Genomic DNA, 20,982 nt, shown 5'->3' with positions numbered 1-20,982 from the left:
CGTGAGAGGACGCCGGAGTTAGACCTCTCTATCCTCCCTCCCATCTCTGCCCCCTCTTCCGCCCGCCGCCTCTCTCATTAGCATAAAATGTGTGTCAGTAGGGCAGCGCGAGCTCACATGCCATGCGCACATGCAGCGGAGCTTTAAGAAGCATTCCAGTGTCGAACGAGCCCAATGTGCCGTCTCCACGCGCGGCTCTCAGCCAATGAGAAAGTGAGAAAGACTAAAAAAAAAAAAAAAGGGGGGGGGGGTAGTTTTCAGAGAGCGTGACAGAGAGAGAGAGAGAGAGAAAGAGAGAGAGCGCCCTGATACACATCAACAAACAGGCGGTTGAAGGGACACAAAAAGAGAACAAGGAAAAAAATGGTCACATTTCCCAGGCACCTGAAAACGTGCTGGTTATTTTAGGACGGGTGGTGGTTATTGATGAGTGGTGGAGCGCCTAAACTGCTTCCACTCCCGTCATGTTTTCACGGTGACTACATGGCAAGCAGCTGAATGCTTTTGGGATCTCTGTAATTGAGAGAACAACCCCCCCCCCCTTTTTTTTTTCTAATGATATCATCCAGCCCGGCATCATAAGGTGTGCTGACGGTGCGCCCAGCTTCCATTCACCTTGGATATTACCTGGATCGATAACAGATCTGTTGTCGTTTCATTTCCCCTCCTCCCTTGAGACATTAGTCTACTTCTCTTTCTCTCTTATCAGTTCGGGTGTTCTCCAGACCCCTAATGCCCTGTGCGCACTCCTATTGGTCCGAGCTTTGGGATACACTCTCTAATGCCTTGGCAGTTCATGACTCTTTCACCTGTTTCAACGAAACTCCTCAGTGGCAAACAGGAGCAGACAGCCCAGCATTAAACGCCCACTATTAAACAGCACGGAACAACAGAGCAACATCGATCGACTGGGAAACATGGAAAACAGCCCTGGTGGTAAGTCGGATTTGTACTGTACTTTGTGTCTTTTGCTCGAAGCCACTGGAAAATGTATTCCATTGCCAACAGCGGCTGGACGGTTGTAGGAAATGATGCATACTGGGAAAAATGTTTTAGTTCCACTTCTCTACACTAAATATTTTTGTATGGGCGTACAAGTAGTTAAATTCTAGGCTGTGCACATTTTCTCAAGCGTTGACCCTTTTATTTATACTTACCTGAGTAACGGAAAACATAAACCTGGTTATTTTAGGGTGGTGTACACATGATTTTTTTTTTTTAAGCTTTGGATTATTATTCCGTTATTTGTTCTTTGTCAAGTTTAACTATATCCACTGGATACCACTATGAACCACAGGATGGGACTGACCTCCGTCCTCACTCAAACTGTACTGTGAAGTAATTTCTAATATTCCAATAACGCCCCTCGCCTTTTAAGCCATTTATCACTGTGATATGTGGTTGTGTGCCAATAGCTTCTGGGTTGCAGACGTGTGGACTTTGGAGGGAGTCATCTGAGCACACAGGGTCCTCTCTCGTCAGCCTTTGCAGTGTACTTCCGATTCCCTGCATGTAAACACTCTCACGTGAAGCGCGACCCAACGTGCCCCCTGGCCGGACACGATTCCTCCCCACAGCGCGCCCTTTCCCTTTTAACGTGTTAACATCACTACTTTTAATCTGTTCATACTTTCTGTTGGGGTTTATTGGTTATAAATAAATAGAAGGATCCTTCCGTGGATGTTTTCAGTTAGACTAATTCAAATAGTAACAACAGGCGCTCCAGTTAGAATGTGGAGTGTGTGAATTAGTACATTGCTGTTGCAGTAATTGATTTCAGTTGGCCAGACTGTAACGAATATATTTCTTTCTTTCCCTTTTGCTGAAACATGTGAGGACGGAATGTCAAAGAGTAGTCACGCCCACTGAGTGAAAACAAGTGAGCGGTGCCAAATCTTCCCTCCGTGTCACCGGTCATGACTTTAAAAGTGGAGTAAACATCCTGTACTGCCAGGACCTGAATCATAACCTAACCCGAATGTAGTGGGAGGAGGCTGATGATGAATGAGCCCAGCGTGGATCATAAGCTGCTCCTGAAACAAACGCACACTGAAACTACAGTCTGACCCAAGAATATGCTCGATGCACCTTCCTAATGGAAATGAATGGCTCTAAGCGGATTTGGACAGTGAATCTGTGCAAGTAAATGTTCAATCATCAGACTGATAATGGACGCCACTTCAGAGCAACCCTCGCTTCTCGGAGCTCGAGACTAAAATAGCACAATGTACGATGACGTCACAGGCAGCGATCACCAGATAGCTAAACCTCTATAGAAATGTAACAGCTGTGGTAACAAAAAAAAACGTTAGGCAGGCAGGCCATTAAGGCAGCTTGTCTGTCATCTGCTCTTCGCCCGGTGCACTCTGGGTACAAACTGTCGTGATAGCGTAGGGAATCATGCGCCCTTTTTTTTTTTTTTTTTAATACGCAGCCACCCCGCCTTGAGCTGACAGCACGTGTACACAGCCTCAGCGTCCACGTGCTGCGCATGATTCCCGAGCACCCGCCCCTATCCGGCTGCTCCTCGCCCGCCGCGCGCGCGCGCGCGCTCCGCTGCTCGCTCTCCGCTCAGCGCGGGGAATCCTCCGTTAGATTGGTCAGTGGGTCAGAGAGCTCCCCCACCCTGATTCTGATGGCCCCGCAAATAATCTCACCTCGTTTCACCTGAAGTGTCACTGGACCGCCATTTTTTTGGCAGCACCCTTCATCGGCTAACTGCTGCAGTACAACACTTAGGAGAGCCAAAGCAGACAATTGCTGCCACTGGCAGATCCCTGCTTCCGTTACCAAAAACATGGGCCAAATAAATTAAAACACAATTATAAACTGTTTGTGTTTTAGCTTATGTGGATCTTATCAAATCAATAATTTTTCTGCAGAACTGAATGAAGAATATATAGATTGATATTTTATAGCTGACTTTGTTTAAAGGGTGCTACCAAATTAGTGCTCATTAAATCTATCTTGTAAGCTGAAAAAAGGCAAAAAGGGCATAATGTGTTAATTTCTAAATGGTATAAATGGCTTAAATATATTTCACTGCATATAATTATATTGAACAAGCATTTTGAATATTTCTAGATTTAGAATATTTGCTGCCATCAAGTTATGGTATCCTAGATAATTCAGAGATTATATGTTTATATGTCACAGATAAATACATGAATCATCAGCAAATGCCGTGATCAAAATGAAGCCTATTTAGTTAAAAGTAGTCAATAGTCACTAGACTCTCACATGTTAAAGATTAAACTGTCCAATTATTGCTCAGTATATGGGATGATGTTCCATGACCATGTCATGGAACATCCAGCCTTTAGAGAGATGACCTTGTGACCTTAAAGCATCACTGTCTCCACATTAAGTTCTTCAATCATGAAAAAATTAGGCACAAATACGTCACAGGTGTCATTCATGCTAGCAGGGACAATAAAGTTAATGTTGTGCTCTGTTGCCACTCCTGAAACCAGAGTCTTTTTGGGTGTCAGTTCGAAAGATGATCATATATCTATCTAACTCAATTTAAAAGCTACCCTTGATTCAGATGTCAGATAGTATTTCAATCGCAGGATCAAGTGTAACCTGCTTCTTCCAGATATTTGCATGTGTTCTAGTAAAACCACAAGAAATACATTATAAACTCTTTAAGCCTCTAAAAAACAAAGCTCCTCAAACTCCAGTTCGTGCAAAAACAACATACAGTGGAATCATAAACGCATATTTACATAGATATAAAACTACAATGGCGGTTAGTGTGGAATGAAGCAAATGCTCTCCCCTGTTGCTTTCAAAGAACCATCCTCCTTGAAAGCACTTCATAAATAGACATATGTCATGAGGCCAGCTGTTTCACGTGGACTGAGGCTTACCGCCCATGCACAGTTGTAAATGTTCACTTGAAAGAGGACAGACTGAGAGGGGGTGTTTCTCCTCTACCAGACATGGGATGAGAATAATGTCTACAGTTCGTCTGCCATGCATGCATGTCCAGTGGAAGGAACACATGGGAGGGGATGTCATGGATGACTGACAATAGGCGGGGCTGTGGAGTGTTTTGTTTACTCTGTAGTTCTTATGACCGTATGTGTATCCACAGGTCACATGTTGTAACCTGTGCCTGAGTACAGCAGGGATGATGTTGTCAGTGATCCTTTTGGCAACAGACCAAACTAGACTCCAGGAAATCGTTCCACTGAGCCAGAATAAAGACGGTTTTTAAAGCAGAGAGGCAGGGATGTTGACTGAGAATGTCGAAAAGGGGTGCGGTGCTCATGTGACAGTAGGGTGCCACCCATTTCCCCTGCAGGTGATACACATGTCCACGAAGCCGTGCATTTTCTCATGCACAGGAAATTACCCATGCACAAAGTCACATTTCCGTGTGAACTCAGTCAAAGCCGGAATGACACTGGAGCTGCCACCACACATGAGCATTCAAGGCCAGAGTACCTTGCACTCTGTGTTGACACGTGTGTGCAGGGGAATTAAGGAGGCACTTAAAGCTAAAGAGAAACACAGCACGTGTTTTCTCAAGGAGAGAACGCGTAGGGAGGCTTTTTCTCAGATGATTCAAGGTCCTCTGGATGCAGAGTGGAGCACAGAATGACAGCGTTGACAACTTCTGGCTGTTGTGACTACAGTTATACTCATCATCTTTAAACTACTCCAGCAACCTGTTTGACCAAATGGAGTATAAATCTGATACCTGTGAGCGAATTTTTGTCCAGTAGTAACCCACAAAGTGCGCTCATAGTCATTATAATTTGAGCTCAGTGATATGTTTTTAAACAGAGACTGTCAACCAAGTAATCGCTGATCCCGAAACATTTGGTTGGCAGATTTTTAATGCTGAAATAATTAGATACATGACACAGTGACCCAACAGCAAATAAAAGGAGGGCAAACAGTGAACAGATAATGAGGATGATCATAAGTGGACCACTATTAGCATAAATTGATTAAATAAAAAAAATGTCTGAATAGTAGGCACTATATTGTAATTGCTTTATCTTGTTTTATCACTTATCACTTTATCACTAATTAAAAGAAAGATGTCAGCACTAAATATGGGTGAATTACATTTGGTGAGTGTGCCCTACTCCCACCCTGTAGCACCTGCAATGTAAATGCACAAAGACATTAAAACCCCCAAGCAAATGATTTTGTGTCAAAACAGCAGCAACGTGACTGTTACCTTCTACACAGTTTCTAGTGACTCTGAAATGCATCGACTTAAGGTAGCCCTGCAAGCTTTCCCTTACGTCTGTAGTCACAGCATTAGAGCTGTCTCTATTACAAACGTGATCTGCCCTAGCGCTTGTTATTGTACTGCTGCTGTTGTCTACACGGGACTGCGCAAAGAGCCTTGTGAGCCGGGAGGGAACTGTGTCAAGAGTCCATGTGAGCTCCCGGTCAGGTGGCTGGCGGATAGATGGGTCTGCAGGCCTGGTGCCAAAGCAAGGAGGGAGGAGGTAGGAGGAGGGAGAGAGGAGGGTTGGATGGGAGGAGGATAGAAGGGAAGGGAGGGGGGAAAGGAAGGAAAGGAAGGAGGGAGCATAGAAAAGACTCTTGGTGAAAGCGAACAAGAGGGCGGGGAGCTGGCTGGCTCGGGCTGCACGTGAGGGTCAGTCTTTCATCTGCAAAGAAGAATACTGTCTGCAAAACAAGGGGGGTGGATGGGTGTTGTGCTGAGGGGTAGCGGGGCATTTCCGATTCGATGTGACATCCCTAAACAAAGGCCTGTTTGTGTCATTGTATGTAATTACTGGAATATTTTCAAGTATCTTATGGACAGTCTGTTTCCACTTTGTTATGTGTGAGATGCTTGAGTAATATTTTGAAATATATTTCATACATTGGCAAGCCTTATAATTAACCATGCTATTCAGCCCAGTGACACACTGTGACTATGTGCCCGATATAGGTCTTGCTTCACCAAAGAGAAAAGGATTTTTCTTGTGCCTTGTCAAAGGGCATCTAGAAATATTAATCCACAAAACCTTCTCCACTGGTTTTTAAGATACCAAAGTCTCATTTATCAGTAAAAACATCCAGATTCCTGAAGCAGCCAGTTTGGTCTTTTAAGAGTTGGCATGACAAAGCATTTCTAGCTATCTAAAAATGAAAGAGCCTGCACATATATCCAGCTCAGGGCTTCTGTTACTTTAACTGTGACATTTTTTCTTAATTATTTATGAGATCAAATTTCTGATCCGGGTTTGTGTTGTTTGTGAAATTCTGCCAAACAGAGTGTTGCTCAGCACTTACAGTCCCACCTACACTGTTCATGGGAACAGAAACCTACGTGAAGATCATTGAAGAGGTTTTTACCCCTCTCTGTTCCTCCAGGTGGTGTTATCTTGTATGCTGGTTCATCTGGCAGTGCCAGCCCAAGTCCTGGCAGCCCTTCAAGTGGATATCAGACCCAGTCGCCCTCCTCCCACTCACAGCCTTCTTCCCCAGAGGGTGTCTCCTTTCAGGAGATTGGGGCCCTGAGGCAGAGAGGGGAACAAGGGGGAGGAACTCCTTCCCCGAAAATGGTCTTCCAGTTTCCTGAAGTAAACAATGCTCCAGTTGCCCAAATAACGACAGTGTCAGCAACTTACAACCATCCCACAGTGGCCAAAAGACCTTGTGGTTTCAGTGGCACATTCACCAGTAAGTAACCCCTCACCTGCCCCCTTCCTGTGCCCCATGTATATTTACCTGCCAGCCGTCTTTCACTGTATTTTTCTGATGATGGATGTGTGCTTTCATAGAGACCGGCGGAATGGTGCTCCTGTGTAAGGTGTGTGGAGACATTGCATCTGGATTCCATTATGGAGTGCATGCCTGTGAGGGCTGCAAGGTGAGACTCAACAGCGATGGTATTATGTCATATCTTTGTTCACTAAGTGCGCACGGACAAAATGCCACAGCAGACGTGCATCATAGTCTTTGTTGCTCCTTTTCCTCTTACAGGGCTTCTTCAGACGCAGCATTCAGCAGAATATCCATTACAAGATGTGTGTGAAGAATGAGAACTGTCTCATCATGCGCATGAACCGAAACCGGTGTCAGCACTGCCGCTTTAAGAAGTGTCTCGCTGTGGGCATGTCTAGAGATGGTGAGAGACAGCACTCATCCTCCCAAAGAGGATATTTAGACATATAATTAGACTGGATTGAATGCTTAGTTTTCTCACTGTAAAGGACAGGATCCACTTATTAGATGTAACAAAGGATTCTGGGGAATTACACATTAAAACTTCACACAATAGGTTATTGAAAAGGTCAAGTTCGTTTCTGTTGTAGCCTTTCATGAAATGGTCATTCCACTTTTATTAAGCAAGTCTCACTTCTCATTAGCAAAAAAACCCAAACAAACCAGGAAACATTTTCTCCTCACGTTCTTGCATCAGTTTCTCTTTACACTCTTCTCCTTTTGTCTTTTGTTCCTCTCTGTCTTCCTCTCTCCTTGCCCTGTTGTCTGATTTATGGAAAGATGTGCCTGAGAGTCCCAGTAGTCATTAGTCATAGAGGAACTGTGACAAATGTAGTTTATTTTGGGAAATCGGGGCACAAAGTTGTTGATTTACCCCTGTGTTCACCAAGACACACGGTATTACCTGTCATTTATTCAAATAGTTTTCATCACGGACATCGAAAAACAATCATTTCAGACATTATTGAATTCTGCCCTGTTAATCATAAAACCCTCAGATGGAAATAAAACAGTATTACTTCAGCTAATCTAGTCTACTGCATCATTTTACTGCAGCAGTCTGATCTCTAGGGATATGGCTAAACTAGGTGATAATAAATCCAGGTTTTCTGGAGCAAACATTTTTAGTTGACCCAAAAAAGCCAAAATGAGGGAGTGAAAAAAACACCTGCTGGTTCACGAGACTGCAGCAGAGAAACGTTGTTATTAATAACAATATTTTGTATTTTCAGTCTCTGAAAATGGACATAAATGTTTGACATTAGTATGCAGTACTAGTACACAAGCCCAAATAAATAGTAATGAAAATGATGTCCTTATCTTTGTCCTTACAATACCATATCACAAATTCATTATTTCCCATCAGCCCTTTGTCTCCTCACCACCCTACCTGCCTCTCTTATCTTCTTGACCTTTCCACTCCTCACTCACTCTGTCGCTTTACTAATAACATCATGTTCAGTGCTCCTGACCCAGTGACCTACTTCCACGGGAAAAGAGAATGAGGGCTCAACTGAAAGGCAGAAAGGCAGGATAGGGAGAAGGATGAGGGGGAGGTGGCAAAGCATACAGAGCACTATAAATAGGGCTGTCAGTGGAGGTGCAGTATTGAAAAGGGGGGAAGGGAAGATTGCAAAGGCTGGAGAGGAGGATAAGGCAAGGGATGGGATGTCGACTTAAGTATTTTAGTGAAACAACTGTGATGGAGACAGAATAGCCAGGGAGCGATAGAGGCATTGGGATTAGTAATCCATGTAGAGATTACATCTGGAGTCTCTGATGTTAAATTTGTATCCAAGCAAGAGCTGACTGTTGTGTTACTAGAGATCGTTTAAATGTAAGGATCATTTTTACTGGCAGTGTTGCTGTTGTTCAATTTGTTAATAAAAGTGCTTCCAGTCAGGAGCTGGCAGTGATATCGATGCTCAGTGTCAGTAAATGCTAACAAAAGATGCTCTCTCCTTGGCTATTCTCCTCAGCTGTGCGTTTTGGGCGTATTCCTAAGCGAGAGAAGCAGAGACTCTTGGATGAGATGCAGAGCTACATGAACAGCCTCAATGAATCAGCTTCCATGGAAATGGAGGTGTCACCTCCTTCTGATGCCCCCTCCAGTCCGCAGAACCAGACAAATGAAGGCTCCGTATTACAGTCTTACCACGGCAATTTAATGAACAGTGATGAGAAACCGCTCAAGATGGCCGCCCGCAACAACAACAGCGCATGCACTTCCTCTTTCCAGAACAGTTCAAACCAGGAACCCACCCTGACACACTCAACAACCCAGACCCAGCACAGCGTTCATGTGGAGCAGGCAAACCTAACACCGAGCTACCACGTCACCACAAACTGCCCTGTTGCCCCCAACAGCAATGAGAACTGTACAAGCACTAATGTTGACAACGTCAAGTACACCTTCACCTCCAATCAGAATCAGTGCCCTGTAAGTGGCAACCTATCACCTCAGTCTGCTTACCCAGCCAATCAGAACAGTTTACCACCCAGCGAGTCCCGGAACCAAAGCCCCTGCCCCTGGAAGCTAAACGGAGGTGCCAAAGTGCTGGTGGGTCTGTTTTCTATTTGTGTGTGTGTGCATATATGTATATACCCATTTAGGTTAATAACAATAAGAAGTTCCTAACTGATTTCTGTCTCCTGCAGGCGTGTCCACTCAACTCATGTCCTGTGGCTCCATCCAGTCGCTCCAGCCAGGAGGTGTGGGAGTCTTTTTCTCAGTGCTTCACTCCTGCTGTCAAGGAAGTAGTCGAGTTTGCGAAGAGTATCCCCGGCTTCCAGACCCTCAGCCAGCATGATCAGGTCATGCTGCTCAAATCTGGCACCTTCCAGGTTCGTCCTCTTCAGCTGAATTTTGTCAATGAGACTTTGGAAGTTTCTATTTCTTCCTTCCTTTCCCCTATGAGATATGGGTTGTTTTTTTTTTTTCAGACACTAATCCTACCTGTGTCTCTCTCTTCGTAGGTTCTGATGGTGAGGTTCTGCTCATTGTTTGACCCTAAAGAGAGGACGGTGACCTTCCTAAATGGGCAGACATATTCACTGGCGTCACTGAGGGCTCTCGGGATGGGCACTTTACTGGATGCCATGTTTGATTTCAGTGAGAAGCTGGGGTTTTTGGGTCTGGAGCCAGATGAGATGGCTCTTTTTATGGCAGTCGTGCTCGTGTCAGCTGGTAAGACTCAGCCACTTACAAGCGCAAAACCACAGAATATATACAATCACATTTCATCAGGTCTTACGCTCCTCTGTTTTTCCAGACCGCTCCGGTATAGTGGATGTGGGAGCAGTGGAGCTACTGCAGGAGAATCTGATAAAAGCGCTGCGTTCTCTGATCACCAGCCGCCGCCCGGATGACAGCACCCTCTTCCCAAAGTTGCTGCTGCGTCTGCCGGACCTTCGCACCCTTAACAACCAGCACTCTGACAAGCTTTTAGCTTTCCGCATTGACCCGTGAGTTCAGATGGCTTCCAGCTTGCTGAGGTATCGGCTTCAGGGGAACCTTCTGGCTCCCCATGCAAGCCTGGCTCGCCACTTACAATACACTGGCCTCTGCATGACGGACAGTTGTTGTGGGAGCTGTGCCAAGTCTGATGTTGTGTGAGAGAGGACTCAGCACAGCAGGAGGAGGAAGCTCTTGGACTTGAACTGATTTCTCCTCCAGTTGGTTCCAGGATCGCTAAAGAAAACTAATAAAATATATGTTCTTCCTGGGTTCTTCGAGTCGCCATCAATCCACCAAATCATCACCTCCGCCTCCTTGAATTTTTACTCTGAAGACCAAAAAGAAACAGAGGGCTTTTTGTTTCTCACTAAACTTTGTCCTTGTATCACAGCTTGCATAGTAAACAGGAAAGAAGCACATCCTGCCCAGAGAAAACGATCATACACAAACACCCACCAATAATGATTTCTTAGTGTACATTCATGCTACTAGAATCCATTAAAAACGTCTTCAACTTTGAGAAACCTCTTCTGCATTAATATATAAAATAGCAATAGAACCGTCTAACACAGAGTTAGGAGGACAGTTTGTGTTTGCCCTGTTGGAGTAACCTAAGCTATCTTCACAACATGTCATCATGTGCGAAATCTTTATGAAAATCACCCATCTGTGATTGAGTGTAAATGCATAACATTTTTAAGAAATGAGAGTAAGTTGCATTGTATTTGTGTGCGGTAATCAGGGAGAAATTATTGGTCATTTTTCGACCATGGCTGATGGGTAATATGTCAAGATGTTCTCTTCTGTATATAATTCTGTATATAACCTCTATCCTCAGTTCATACCCTTGTTAGATTGCAGATTCTCTGATGTGTAAATGAAGTTAGTATTGAAATTATTGTATGATGTCAGATGTAATAGATCGCTCTATAGACTGCAGAGAAAGAGGAAGCAGCATTTGAACCATGTGCTCTGAGTATAAACTTTTTATTTGAAGATATATAATTGAAATAAATGTGTTGTCAACTGACTGCATCACCCTGTGAATATTTTGTAAATGTTTTATGGTTACACCATAGAGTATCATTATTAAATAATGTTATATAGCATTTTCCTTGTGCTCATCTTTTATATCATCTTCCTTAATGTGACTCTGCTGTCAGCAGTGCTGAGGCATACGATAGAGCCGTAGCCTAGCAACAGAAGCAATCAGCCAATCGTGCTCCAGGTCTGAGAGCCATTAGGGGCTTTATCACTAACAAGACACATCACTTGATTTCTGAGTGTGTGATTACAAGTAAATTTCATTTCAAAGCATGACACACTTCCATACATACCAGGTCATGGTCTCTGCCACAAACACACACTGACTGAGAGGATGAGCAGCTGCTGGGCCGGAGTTATGACCTGAAATGGATTCTGTTCAGAGATAAATGCTAATGTGACATTGAACAGGCAGACATTCGATGGGTTCATTTGGTACTCAGGCGTGCAAATGCTCTGAAGGTGAACAGCCAGGGCTCCAAACAAAACAAGAAGACCTTACCACGGCTATCACTACAGTCTGGTGGACAGCCTGGGGACATCGTATTATTATAAATGTTTTCTTTAAACAGTCACTCTGGCCTTCAGATGCCGTCATGGTGGAATTAGTCTGAGGCATTGTGGCAGGTGGAAAGATAAACCTGCAGTAGACAGCCTTGTGAATGCTTGTGCTTTGTATGTAGATACCTTAGATTCTCTTAATATCAGAGAAAGGACAATTTTCTATACAGGAGAAATAGATAAAGGTACTCAAGGTGGTTACGATTTATTGAGTTCAAATACTCAAAGAACCTGTGACCCCCTCACTCCATAAGCCTGAAAGTCCTCTACAAAAAGAATCTAGTCTCTTGTAGCTCACTGGCACAAGCGTAAAATTGTCCCTGTCATTTCCGAGGGGAATAAGGAGGGCTTCAGATGCCATCTACTGGACAGCATATTAACAGCATGAACAGATTTTAGCACTGAACCTAGCGTGGACTAATTTTAGTCTGTGAGCATCATTGTCAGGTAATGGTAGGCTGACATGGACTGTTACGTTGCTTGATTGGGATGCTATATTTGATTTTATTTTCAGCTCCACCTTTCAAGCCAATATGGACAAAAGGCCTAAACCTAAATCTCCACAAATCGGCAACTCCATCTGACAAGGAAGAGCAGCTACTAATTGGACTTTGGGGATACACTGTTTTCTCATAGACCAATATAATTTCTAACTATCTATCCTGAGACTCAGGTAATGACCTGATATTCCCAATCACCACAGAATAAACAAAGAACTCTGCGTTCAATGAGTCTGGGTCAGAGTCAGGGTCTTATCCATCCACTCAGCGAACCCCTCGCTGGCATTACTTCACGTTTATAAGGTTTGAAGTCTATTTGAAAACTTGTTCTGCACACCAGCTGAGGCTTTCACTGACTGAGGTGTTACCTATTATTGATTTGGTGTTGGCCAAACACCTAGAAAGGAGATTCACATTTGTTTGATGACCTTCTTAAAACCTAAAAACCAAACTCCCATTTAGGGATTTAAGTAAAGGAGGACTTTTGGTTTAAGGTGTGTGGTTTCAAGTCCATGCTTAGGAAGTGAACAAGTAAAGCTTATTAGTTCCTGTTTCTACGTGTTTTTTCTTTAAATACAGATATTTTGATTGTTTATGATGCCATCTAGTGGCCACTAACAGCACAGGGGACTGTTCCCCATTTAACATGCTTTATGGACTGAGGATTGGAGTAAATACATCAAAGATGACCTTTGTTTTAAAGTGATTATCATTGATCATGAATAAAAATATGTCAATGATGATCTGGAATATGGAAACAATGTTATGGTTTTAGAGGCACTTCATGTAGTTTACAGATGTACGGACAGAGGATTTTTTTTTTTTTTTTTAACTTTAATGAATGATTGAGACAATTTTACTTTATGATATACATTTAGACAATATCAATTACAAAGGCAAAACTTTCTTTGAAGCCTATTGTTTCCGAATTGCATTCTTATGGAAACAGACAAGAGTGAAATAAAGCTCAGTACAAATAGATGGGTATTGTTAGTGCAGTAAATCGTATTATTACCATTTGTATAGTTTGTGTTGGCGCTCCATAATGTTCTTAGCTTTCATCTCATTAGTCTCAAGTGCTTCTTAACAAAGAAGTCTCTTACACAAATAGATGATGTCATCAGTCCGCTAGACCCCTTTCAGTTAGATCACATCTACCTGAAGGATATTATAAAGAAAATCATAAACTGATTTGTGTTTTTGTTTTTGTCTCATGTGTCAAAGAATACATTTTCATGTGTAATGACTGATGGGTTAGTTTCAATATGTTACTTTATGTTATGAATCTGCATCTACTGGTTAAAGAACATCACTTATATGTGTGCTATTTCCATCCAAAGTGGAGCAAAGCAGTTATGTAATGCGGATGTAATTCTGATATGTAAGTTCTCGGGTGAGCACTAGGATGATTATCTGACCTGGAACACTGTGGAGAAGGTTTGTGCCAGAAAAGAGACACCCCTGTTCAGCAGCAGCAGTGGTACAGTCTGGCTTCATGTCAGTGTTTTTGGTCTTACCTGGATCTTGCCAGAGCTACCACACTAGGCTGGGGATAGGGGTGGCGTGGGATCAGGGCTAAAGGGAGATTAACCACACGGCCGGCTATAAAGCTCCAGTGTAATCCGCCCACTGCAGATAAAGTCAGAGCAACAACTTTACCACAAACAACATTTGGCTCACAACTCTTTTAGGGCCATATATGCTTAAACAAGGGTACAGCAGCGGAGGAATTTCAAATTTGAGATTTAAAACATTTATCTCTTGACTTCATATTAATTTTTCTCATCAGCAGAAACGTCAAGAAGGCCAAAGGGAATAAACATGAAAAAGGCAAAGGTACGTTTTTAACTTTCCTCGCTTAACACTTATCCTGTTCAAAGAAAGCAACGCAAAGGGCAGTGATTCATCTCTTCTTTTTCCTTTAGCAGTAGGACTTTTTTATGTCATTTGTTGGTATGTAAAGTGTTTAAATGTAACGGACTGTGGACACATGGCTCCTCTGTGTCTGGGAGGAATCTCTTTTAATGGCGGCATCACAGCCAAGTTCAAAATAAAATCAACGTAAATCATAAATCACCCCTCATAAAATTTTAAACATTTTCTGATATGGCAGAAATGACAAATTAACAAACAAAATTACAAACGAATGGACCCTGGCCGTTGGTGGCCACCAAAGATGGAGGCCCATCACAGTCATCCTAATCCTTAGAGCTAATCAAACACCAGGCTGTTTTTCAGAGTACGCTGTTGTTGGAAACTCTCTGCACTCAGCTTCAACATTCAAATGTCATGCTTTTTCTGTGTAGAAAATGTAAATCCAGCTATGTTTTTCTCCAGATGATTAACATTGTGCTAACCCCAACCATATCCCAGCAGGTGAATGATGACAATGAACCCCCCAGTTATCAGGAGGCAACTGCAGGTAAAGGCCAACATCCTTGTAGTTTGAAGTGTTTTTTTTTTTTTTTTTTTTTACGCTATATGTTTATGCTCGTTGTTTATTTGAGTCAAGGTGCAAGGTGAAACACAACACATAATTGTAATTACTTTGCACTTCATTTGAGTTAAAAGCAACGTGTTGAAAAGTGCGACATTGCAATTCAAAATCATGTCAGACTTTCCCCCTTCTTGTCAAAGTAATTACGCAGCGTCATTTAAAGGAAAAGCACGTATTTATTGATTTCTACAAATCAACATCTTCCCTTCAGGCTATGATGAAATGGAGGCTCAGTTTGCCTGGGATGATAAAACCATCAGGCAAACCTTCATCAGGAAGGTAGAGAAAAAGTTTCATTGAAGCACAATGTCACAGTGACACCTCTGTGGTTCTGACTGGATGTGCTCCATCCTGCAGGTTTACGCCATTCTCATGGTGCAGCTGCTCGTGACAGTAGCAGTCGTTTGTCTCTTCACGTTCTGGTGAGAACCTCCTTTCCTCATCAGTTTTCATTTCAATCTGACACTTTGTCAGTCAAGTCCTTCTTATTTCTGTCTGCAGTGCCCCTGTGCGGTTTTTCATTCAGACTCATCCTGGCTTGTACATGGCATCTTAGTAAGTGCAAAAAACATCATTGCATCATAAGTTACACTGCACATTGCACAATACACGTTGCAAATCTTTCCACTGACATTATTTATTAAGCTTTGATCATTTCCCCTTTTTAGTCTGATGTTCCTTTTCACCTACATTGCACTTTCCTGCTGCGGAGATCTGAGGTAACGTTTTTTTTGCAACGCAAATAGAGGATGATAGTTTGATGGAAATGTGCAAATACATTATTGGGACTAATCAGATTTTCCGTCTTACCCAAACAGGAGGCAGTTTCCCTGGAACAGCATTCTGTTAGTTCTCTTTGTGAGTATATGAGCTATTGCGGCACGTTATAGTAAAATACAGTGCACTGTAACCTAACTGGACCTGTCTGTCATGTCTTACTCACAGACTTTGAGCATGGCTTTCATGATGGGATTTATGTCCAGGTAACTATGTCGTAGAACGCAGGGGTGTGTTTATGTCCATCTGTTTGGCCTATTGATCATTTGTAGCTCGTAGCTTGTAGGAGAAGAGGGAAAAGAACAATGCTGATATGTGTGCTTGCTCCTTCTCCAGCTTTTACAACACCAAATCAGTGGCGCTATGTCTGGGAATCACCGCGCTTGTGTGTCTTTCTGTCACCATCTTCAGCTTCCAAAGCAAGGTAATTTCTCTGCACAACAAAAGACAGGACGCAGAGCTATGGTGAGATAAATCCATCACAGGCTTTTGCTCCGGTGTATGGCAGGTTGATGTCACATCCTGTCAGGGCATCCTGTTCTCTCTGTGCATGGTCATGCTCTTCTGTGCCATTGCCCTCTCCATTGTTGTGCCCTTTGGATATGTAAGTTCACTTCCTCCATCTCTTCTGGTAGGAGCCATGCAGCACTTTCTAGAAAAGTCCAAAATAGCTGTGCTTAATGTTGACTTAAACAGGCCTTGTGGGTTAATGCCTCAGGTGCTGCAGGCCGTATTTGGGTGTGCGTTAAGGGATTAGCATCACAGATAATCTGACGACGTTCTTGGCTCTCTTTCCTGAATTAGCATCTTGCTATCCTTCTTAACAGTATTTTGCAAAGTTTTTTTTTTTTTGTTTTTTTTTAAATCTCGCAACACAGGTTCCCTGGTTACATGCCATTTATGCAGTGATAGGAGCCATCCTCTTTACTCTGGTGAGAATCAGATACTTCATTAATGGACCACATTCTAAAATCATTTCCTCTAATTCTTCTCCACCACTGTCTCCATCTCTTTCTGTTACAGTTCCTGGCATTTGACACTCAGATGCTGTTAGGGAACAAGCGCTACACCATAAGTCCAGAGGAATATATTTTTGCCACGCTCAGCATCTACCTCGACATCATCTATCTGTTCAGCTTCCTGTTACAGCTTATGGGAGGAGGCCGCGACTGAAAAATCTCAGCCCCGCTGCGGCCAAATAGATGTATCTGTGAGCTACATTTGAACTTCAGAAACAAACTTATTTGTTTGTTTGTCTCTAGTTACCAAGAGAATAATTTGTTCCTACATCTGCCTCGTACCCTCCATGTAGTTGTTCACAGCACTCTGGTCATTCCTAATTTTCTAGTTTTGTGTTACTAAGGGGTCTGCAGTGTACCCATCATCCCACAGAGTGTGCTTTAACAGAAATGAGATTTTTTTTTACACGTTTATTTTTTATGTCCCGCATCAAATATAAATTAACGTTTGATGTTTATGTGTGTAAGATGCAGTGTTTTCGTTCTACTAGCTCATTTTGAACCGGGATGTTATGTAGGTATATACTGTACAAGTGAAGCTTCCCAGCATTAACAAGGAACACTAACAGAGTCTAACTATAAAGGGAAAAAGTGTTTATCAGCATAATATAGTCAGTACACAGAACAATTTCTATGTGATGTCAATGTGGCCTTTGGGATACAATAGAAAATGATTCCATGTTAACGTGGCGATGATCAGAATGTGAGCGTTAGACATGTTCTTCCTGTGAAGTGGATTTAAAAAACCTGAACAGACCATGTTTATATTTTTATAAGGAAAATGGGCTGTGTCCAGTTTATTGGGATTATTCAAAGTGATGCATGAACAGTGCTTTGCCTGGTTATCATACGAACGATGACGCATTCTAAAAATTGTGTCCAATCTGAGGTACGTGCTAAGCTGTAACTGCTTTGTGTTGGATGCATGCTAAATTTGAGCGTCTGCAGCCTCAGATGTAACGGGTGGATTTAGGAACAAACGAGATGATGGCATCAGGTTCAGCATAGAAATCTCTTGAAACTTTTGAGCTCATCTCATCAGGGTTTGGCAGAGCTGGATCTTGGCCCTTTGTGACCACAGCGAGACTGATGGTTGCTTGTTTTGTTCTCATTTGAAAAGAAAAAAATTTAATAGGAAAACTATAGATGGAGCTAATGCTGCTTTTAATTATACACCGCAGGCTCTCATTTATAAGGGATGATGAAATATGCAGACGAAAAATTGAAACAAGACTTTTATTAAAAAAAAAAAAAAAGAAGAAAAACTGACATATTCAAATTCAAGAGAAAACCAAGAAAGAAGGAAAATCTTATCTCAATCAATAAAAAAAACACAAGTTACAGACAATTTTAGCAACTCTGGCACAGGAAGACAAAAGTAGCCAAGTGGCTTTGCAAGAAAACCAAATATCAAAACCTCTTTCCTCCAACAAAACTGTACAAAATGAGTTCTTGTATAAATAAGAAAACTGTTCACAAGCAGGAAGTGAGATTAGCCCGTGGTCTTTTCAAAATGTCTGCGATTCACAGAAGCCTGGTTCATACAGTGTTGAGCAACAAGACGTGTTTTTAGTATTTCCTGCTCTGAACTTTGCTCGGATGACATTTCTGAGTCACAAAATATAACAATTTGACAATATGAACTGCCAGTTAGCAAGATGATAGGAAACTACTCCATCCAAATCTCATGACGCTATGATTTAAAACCAAACTGACAAAGGGCCACAAGAATCAACTATGCTAAAATAAAAGAAGACATTTTGAAAATCCAGACGGGGCAACATCTTATTACCTGTTTGGAAATCCTGTTTTAGCAGCAAAACATTTTGAAGCTATGAAATAAGCCATTAAATCTATTTAGGAGGATTTGGATAACATTCAGAAGATTTTCAAATTAGTCAGGGCCTCTTTCAAACAGTGAATACTGTCTATACAGTACATGTCTGATCTTAATATTCCTCCAATTAAATGGAAGTTAAGGTTCTGACGTTGTCATGATGCTAATTCATTTTTGAGCACCATGATTCCTTGTTAGGATTTCTTCGTACAAAATAAGATAAAATAAAATTAAAATAAATAAACACTGTATTGTAACAAGTGGTCATTTCATAGTTCCAAAGTCCTGTGTTTGTATTAAAAGTGATGGCTAATACATGGAATAGAATTTCTCTGAACAATATCATCAATATCCATGACATTTTCCTTCATGGTGCACTGAATCTGAAAACTTGCTAGTCACTGTGTTATCTGGACAGGTTATAAATCACAAAGAAAAAAAAAAAAGAAAAAAAAAATCAAGGAAACGCACAAGAAGAAATGGTATAAAGAGCATTTGGAAGTGGGGGGGTGGGGGGGACTATTTACAAAATGAGCTCTCGTGTCTGAAAACTCTCACCCTCTTAAAAGCTGCACTCTGCTCCTCCTGGGCGTCTGCTGAAGCCAATAAAATCCATAATGAGCCTGTTTACATGCGCTCCATTACGTATACTGAGGGAAACACAGGTTTTAGTCATATGTGTAAACAAAACCAGATAATTTCTTGAGTTGTTCATTTTGAAAACAGTAAAATAATTTTGATGGATTAGTGCCCCAAAAATACGCTCCCAAAACCTCTAACTCCCATCATGCGGACTACTTCCTGAATGTAAACCCCCCTTACTGTGACCTCTCTCTGTCCGTGAATATTTCAAAACTGGTGAAAATACTTTTTGTCCAGCCACACGCAACAGACGACCGTCTACAGATGAGTGCAGTTTATCAGTGACCGAGAGCTAAAACAGGGTGGCTACAACATCTTTGGTTGCAGAATTGAACAACAGCAAAAAAAAAAAAAAAAAGATGGCATATGAAAAATTACACCAAGACAATACAAAGTCAGAAACACAAAGGTTGAGAAAAGACGTTATCGCACTGTGTTTTTCACTGGATTCAAACATGGACAGTGAAAGAGTGGGAAGAAATGCTCCTCGTAACCCTACAGCTAACTCCACTGACAGGACGACTAACTGTGGCATTTAAACAAGCCTGTTGCCATTACCGTAGTATATACAACTTAGTGTCAATCCTATGAGAGATCAGGCAGTTCATCCAGAGAAACAACATTAAGGCTTAGCTGAAAATAGTTTTTGCTAAATTTTGGATCACTCACAAATTCATTCAGACGTGCTGTCTCACTGAAGGCTGTAAGAATTGTCTTAAATGGCACTTCCATGGTCTAGTGAGCAGTCCTTTGTAAAACCATTATTTCTATTATCTACATATCTACAGTTTTTGATATCTGTATAAATTAAAAGTCAACATATTTGGATGCACGGTGTGTGGTGGCATGAGCTTCACTAAACATGCTGACTGGAACATACCCGGGCTCATGTGTACGAAGCCTGGTGCAGCTTCGGCATGAAACTGGATCAGCACTTAAATGAAGTCATTGTTTGGTTCAGCTCTCCACTCTGAAAAGGCTTTCTGCAAAACGTGCCTGACGCAATATCAGGACAGACGACACAAGGATGGGAAGAGAAACTCTGTGTGTGGAACAAAAACTTAATGTGCACAAGAAAACAGCATCAAACCCTACGTGGAGAAAAGAGCACCTATTCTCTAGGAAAAGCTAAAATCTACAGCTAAAATCTAAAATCTAACCTACTTCAAAGATAAATTCATCCAAACATAAGGCAAATTAGCACAAAGATTTTTCAAGTGACAGACAAGGAAAAAAAAGAAAAAAAAAGACATTTAACTTTCTACAAACTAAAAATCACTGACAGAGAATCAAACTCGGGTGACAACAGCAGCATTGAAAAAAAAAAAGACTTACAGCTCCCTTTCCTTTCAGACTAATTATTTTCAGGGATTTTGTGAGTCTTCTATTTTAATTCCCTCATTGCTTTTGCTAAACTACATCTTAATTTAGTAACTGCATTGTTCTTTTTACACATTATGTCTCAGTAATCTAACTGCTCCGATCTAAAGCATGTTCTCTTCATCCCTTCAACACGGGGATGAATTTAATGATACCTGAAAGTTTGCCACAACAAAACCGCTTAAAACCACTTCTCATGGACAGGGACGTAACTTGGAGTTACATCATCACAGAGCAGGACGACTGTTTGCATGAACAGGTGCCTTTTTGTTCTGTTTTTTGATGGTGGCCAAAATGACTTGAACTGAAGTGGAAGTCATCGAACCATCAAAAAACAAAAAACAAAAACAAAAAAAAAAAACCAAACAAACAAAGGAATCATTTGAATGAGCCAAATATTGGAGCCCATCATTAATGTATTTCCATTTCATCTTTTCTTTTCAGACTACAATATTAAATAACGTCTTTTCAATAAATGTATGTTTCAATGAGCTAAAAACTCTAAAAAATAGAACTATAATTCAAATATAAATAGAAATACTTGATTGTCTTTTGTTCACTTA

At 41.7% G+C, this 20,982-nt stretch overlaps 2 protein-coding genes across 2 annotated transcripts; both read left to right on the top strand.

Moving 5' to 3' along the window:
• The first annotated feature begins 295 nt into the window (after positions 1-295).
• LOC115043374 (nuclear receptor subfamily 1 group D member 1-like) lies at positions 296-11,258 on the top strand. The gene is made up of 8 exons (XM_029501779.1): positions 296-936; positions 6,352-6,660; positions 6,762-6,850; positions 6,964-7,108; positions 8,685-9,265; positions 9,364-9,549; positions 9,682-9,892; positions 9,978-11,258. Exons 1-8 carry the CDS (start codon positions 918-920, stop codon positions 10,172-10,174), a joined length of 1,737 nt encoding a protein of 578 aa, XP_029357639.1. The 5' UTR covers positions 296-917; the 3' UTR covers positions 10,175-11,258.
• Positions 11,259-14,088: 2,830 nt separating this feature from the next.
• faim2b (Fas apoptotic inhibitory molecule 2b) lies at positions 14,089-16,714 on the top strand. Its single transcript, XM_029502858.1, has 12 exons — positions 14,089-14,103; positions 14,641-14,689; positions 14,976-15,043; positions 15,122-15,186; positions 15,266-15,319; positions 15,433-15,483; positions 15,583-15,622; positions 15,710-15,747; positions 15,878-15,965; positions 16,050-16,145; positions 16,420-16,473; positions 16,565-16,714. The coding sequence occupies exons 1-12, from the start codon at positions 14,089-14,091 to the stop codon at positions 16,712-16,714; spliced, it is 768 nt and encodes a 255-aa protein (XP_029358718.1).
• Positions 16,715-20,982: the final 4,268 nt, after the last annotated feature.

This window comes from Echeneis naucrates, chromosome 5 (assembly GCF_900963305.1).
Source record: "Echeneis naucrates chromosome 5, fEcheNa1.1, whole genome shotgun sequence".
Taxonomy (NCBI): Eukaryota; Metazoa; Chordata; class Actinopteri; order Carangiformes; family Echeneidae; genus Echeneis; species Echeneis naucrates.
Note: the sequence above shows the minus strand (reverse complement) of the source record. Positions and strands in the feature narration are given on the sequence as shown.

Coding starts and splice junctions, on each gene's coding strand:
- LOC115043374 (XM_029501779.1), top strand. Junction 6,661..6,761: donor TTTCAGTGGCACATTCACCA/GTAAGTAACCCC, acceptor GTGCTTTCATAG/AGACCGGCGGAATGGTGCTC. Junction 9,266..9,363: donor ACGGAGGTGCCAAAGTGCTG/GTGGGTCTGTTT, acceptor TGTCTCCTGCAG/GCGTGTCCACTCAACTCATG.
- faim2b (XM_029502858.1), top strand. Junction 15,748..15,877: donor ATGATGGGATTTATGTCCAG/GTAACTATGTCG, acceptor CTCCTTCTCCAG/CTTTTACAACACCAAATCAG. Junction 15,966..16,049: donor TCTTCAGCTTCCAAAGCAAG/GTAATTTCTCTG, acceptor GGTGTATGGCAG/GTTGATGTCACATCCTGTCA.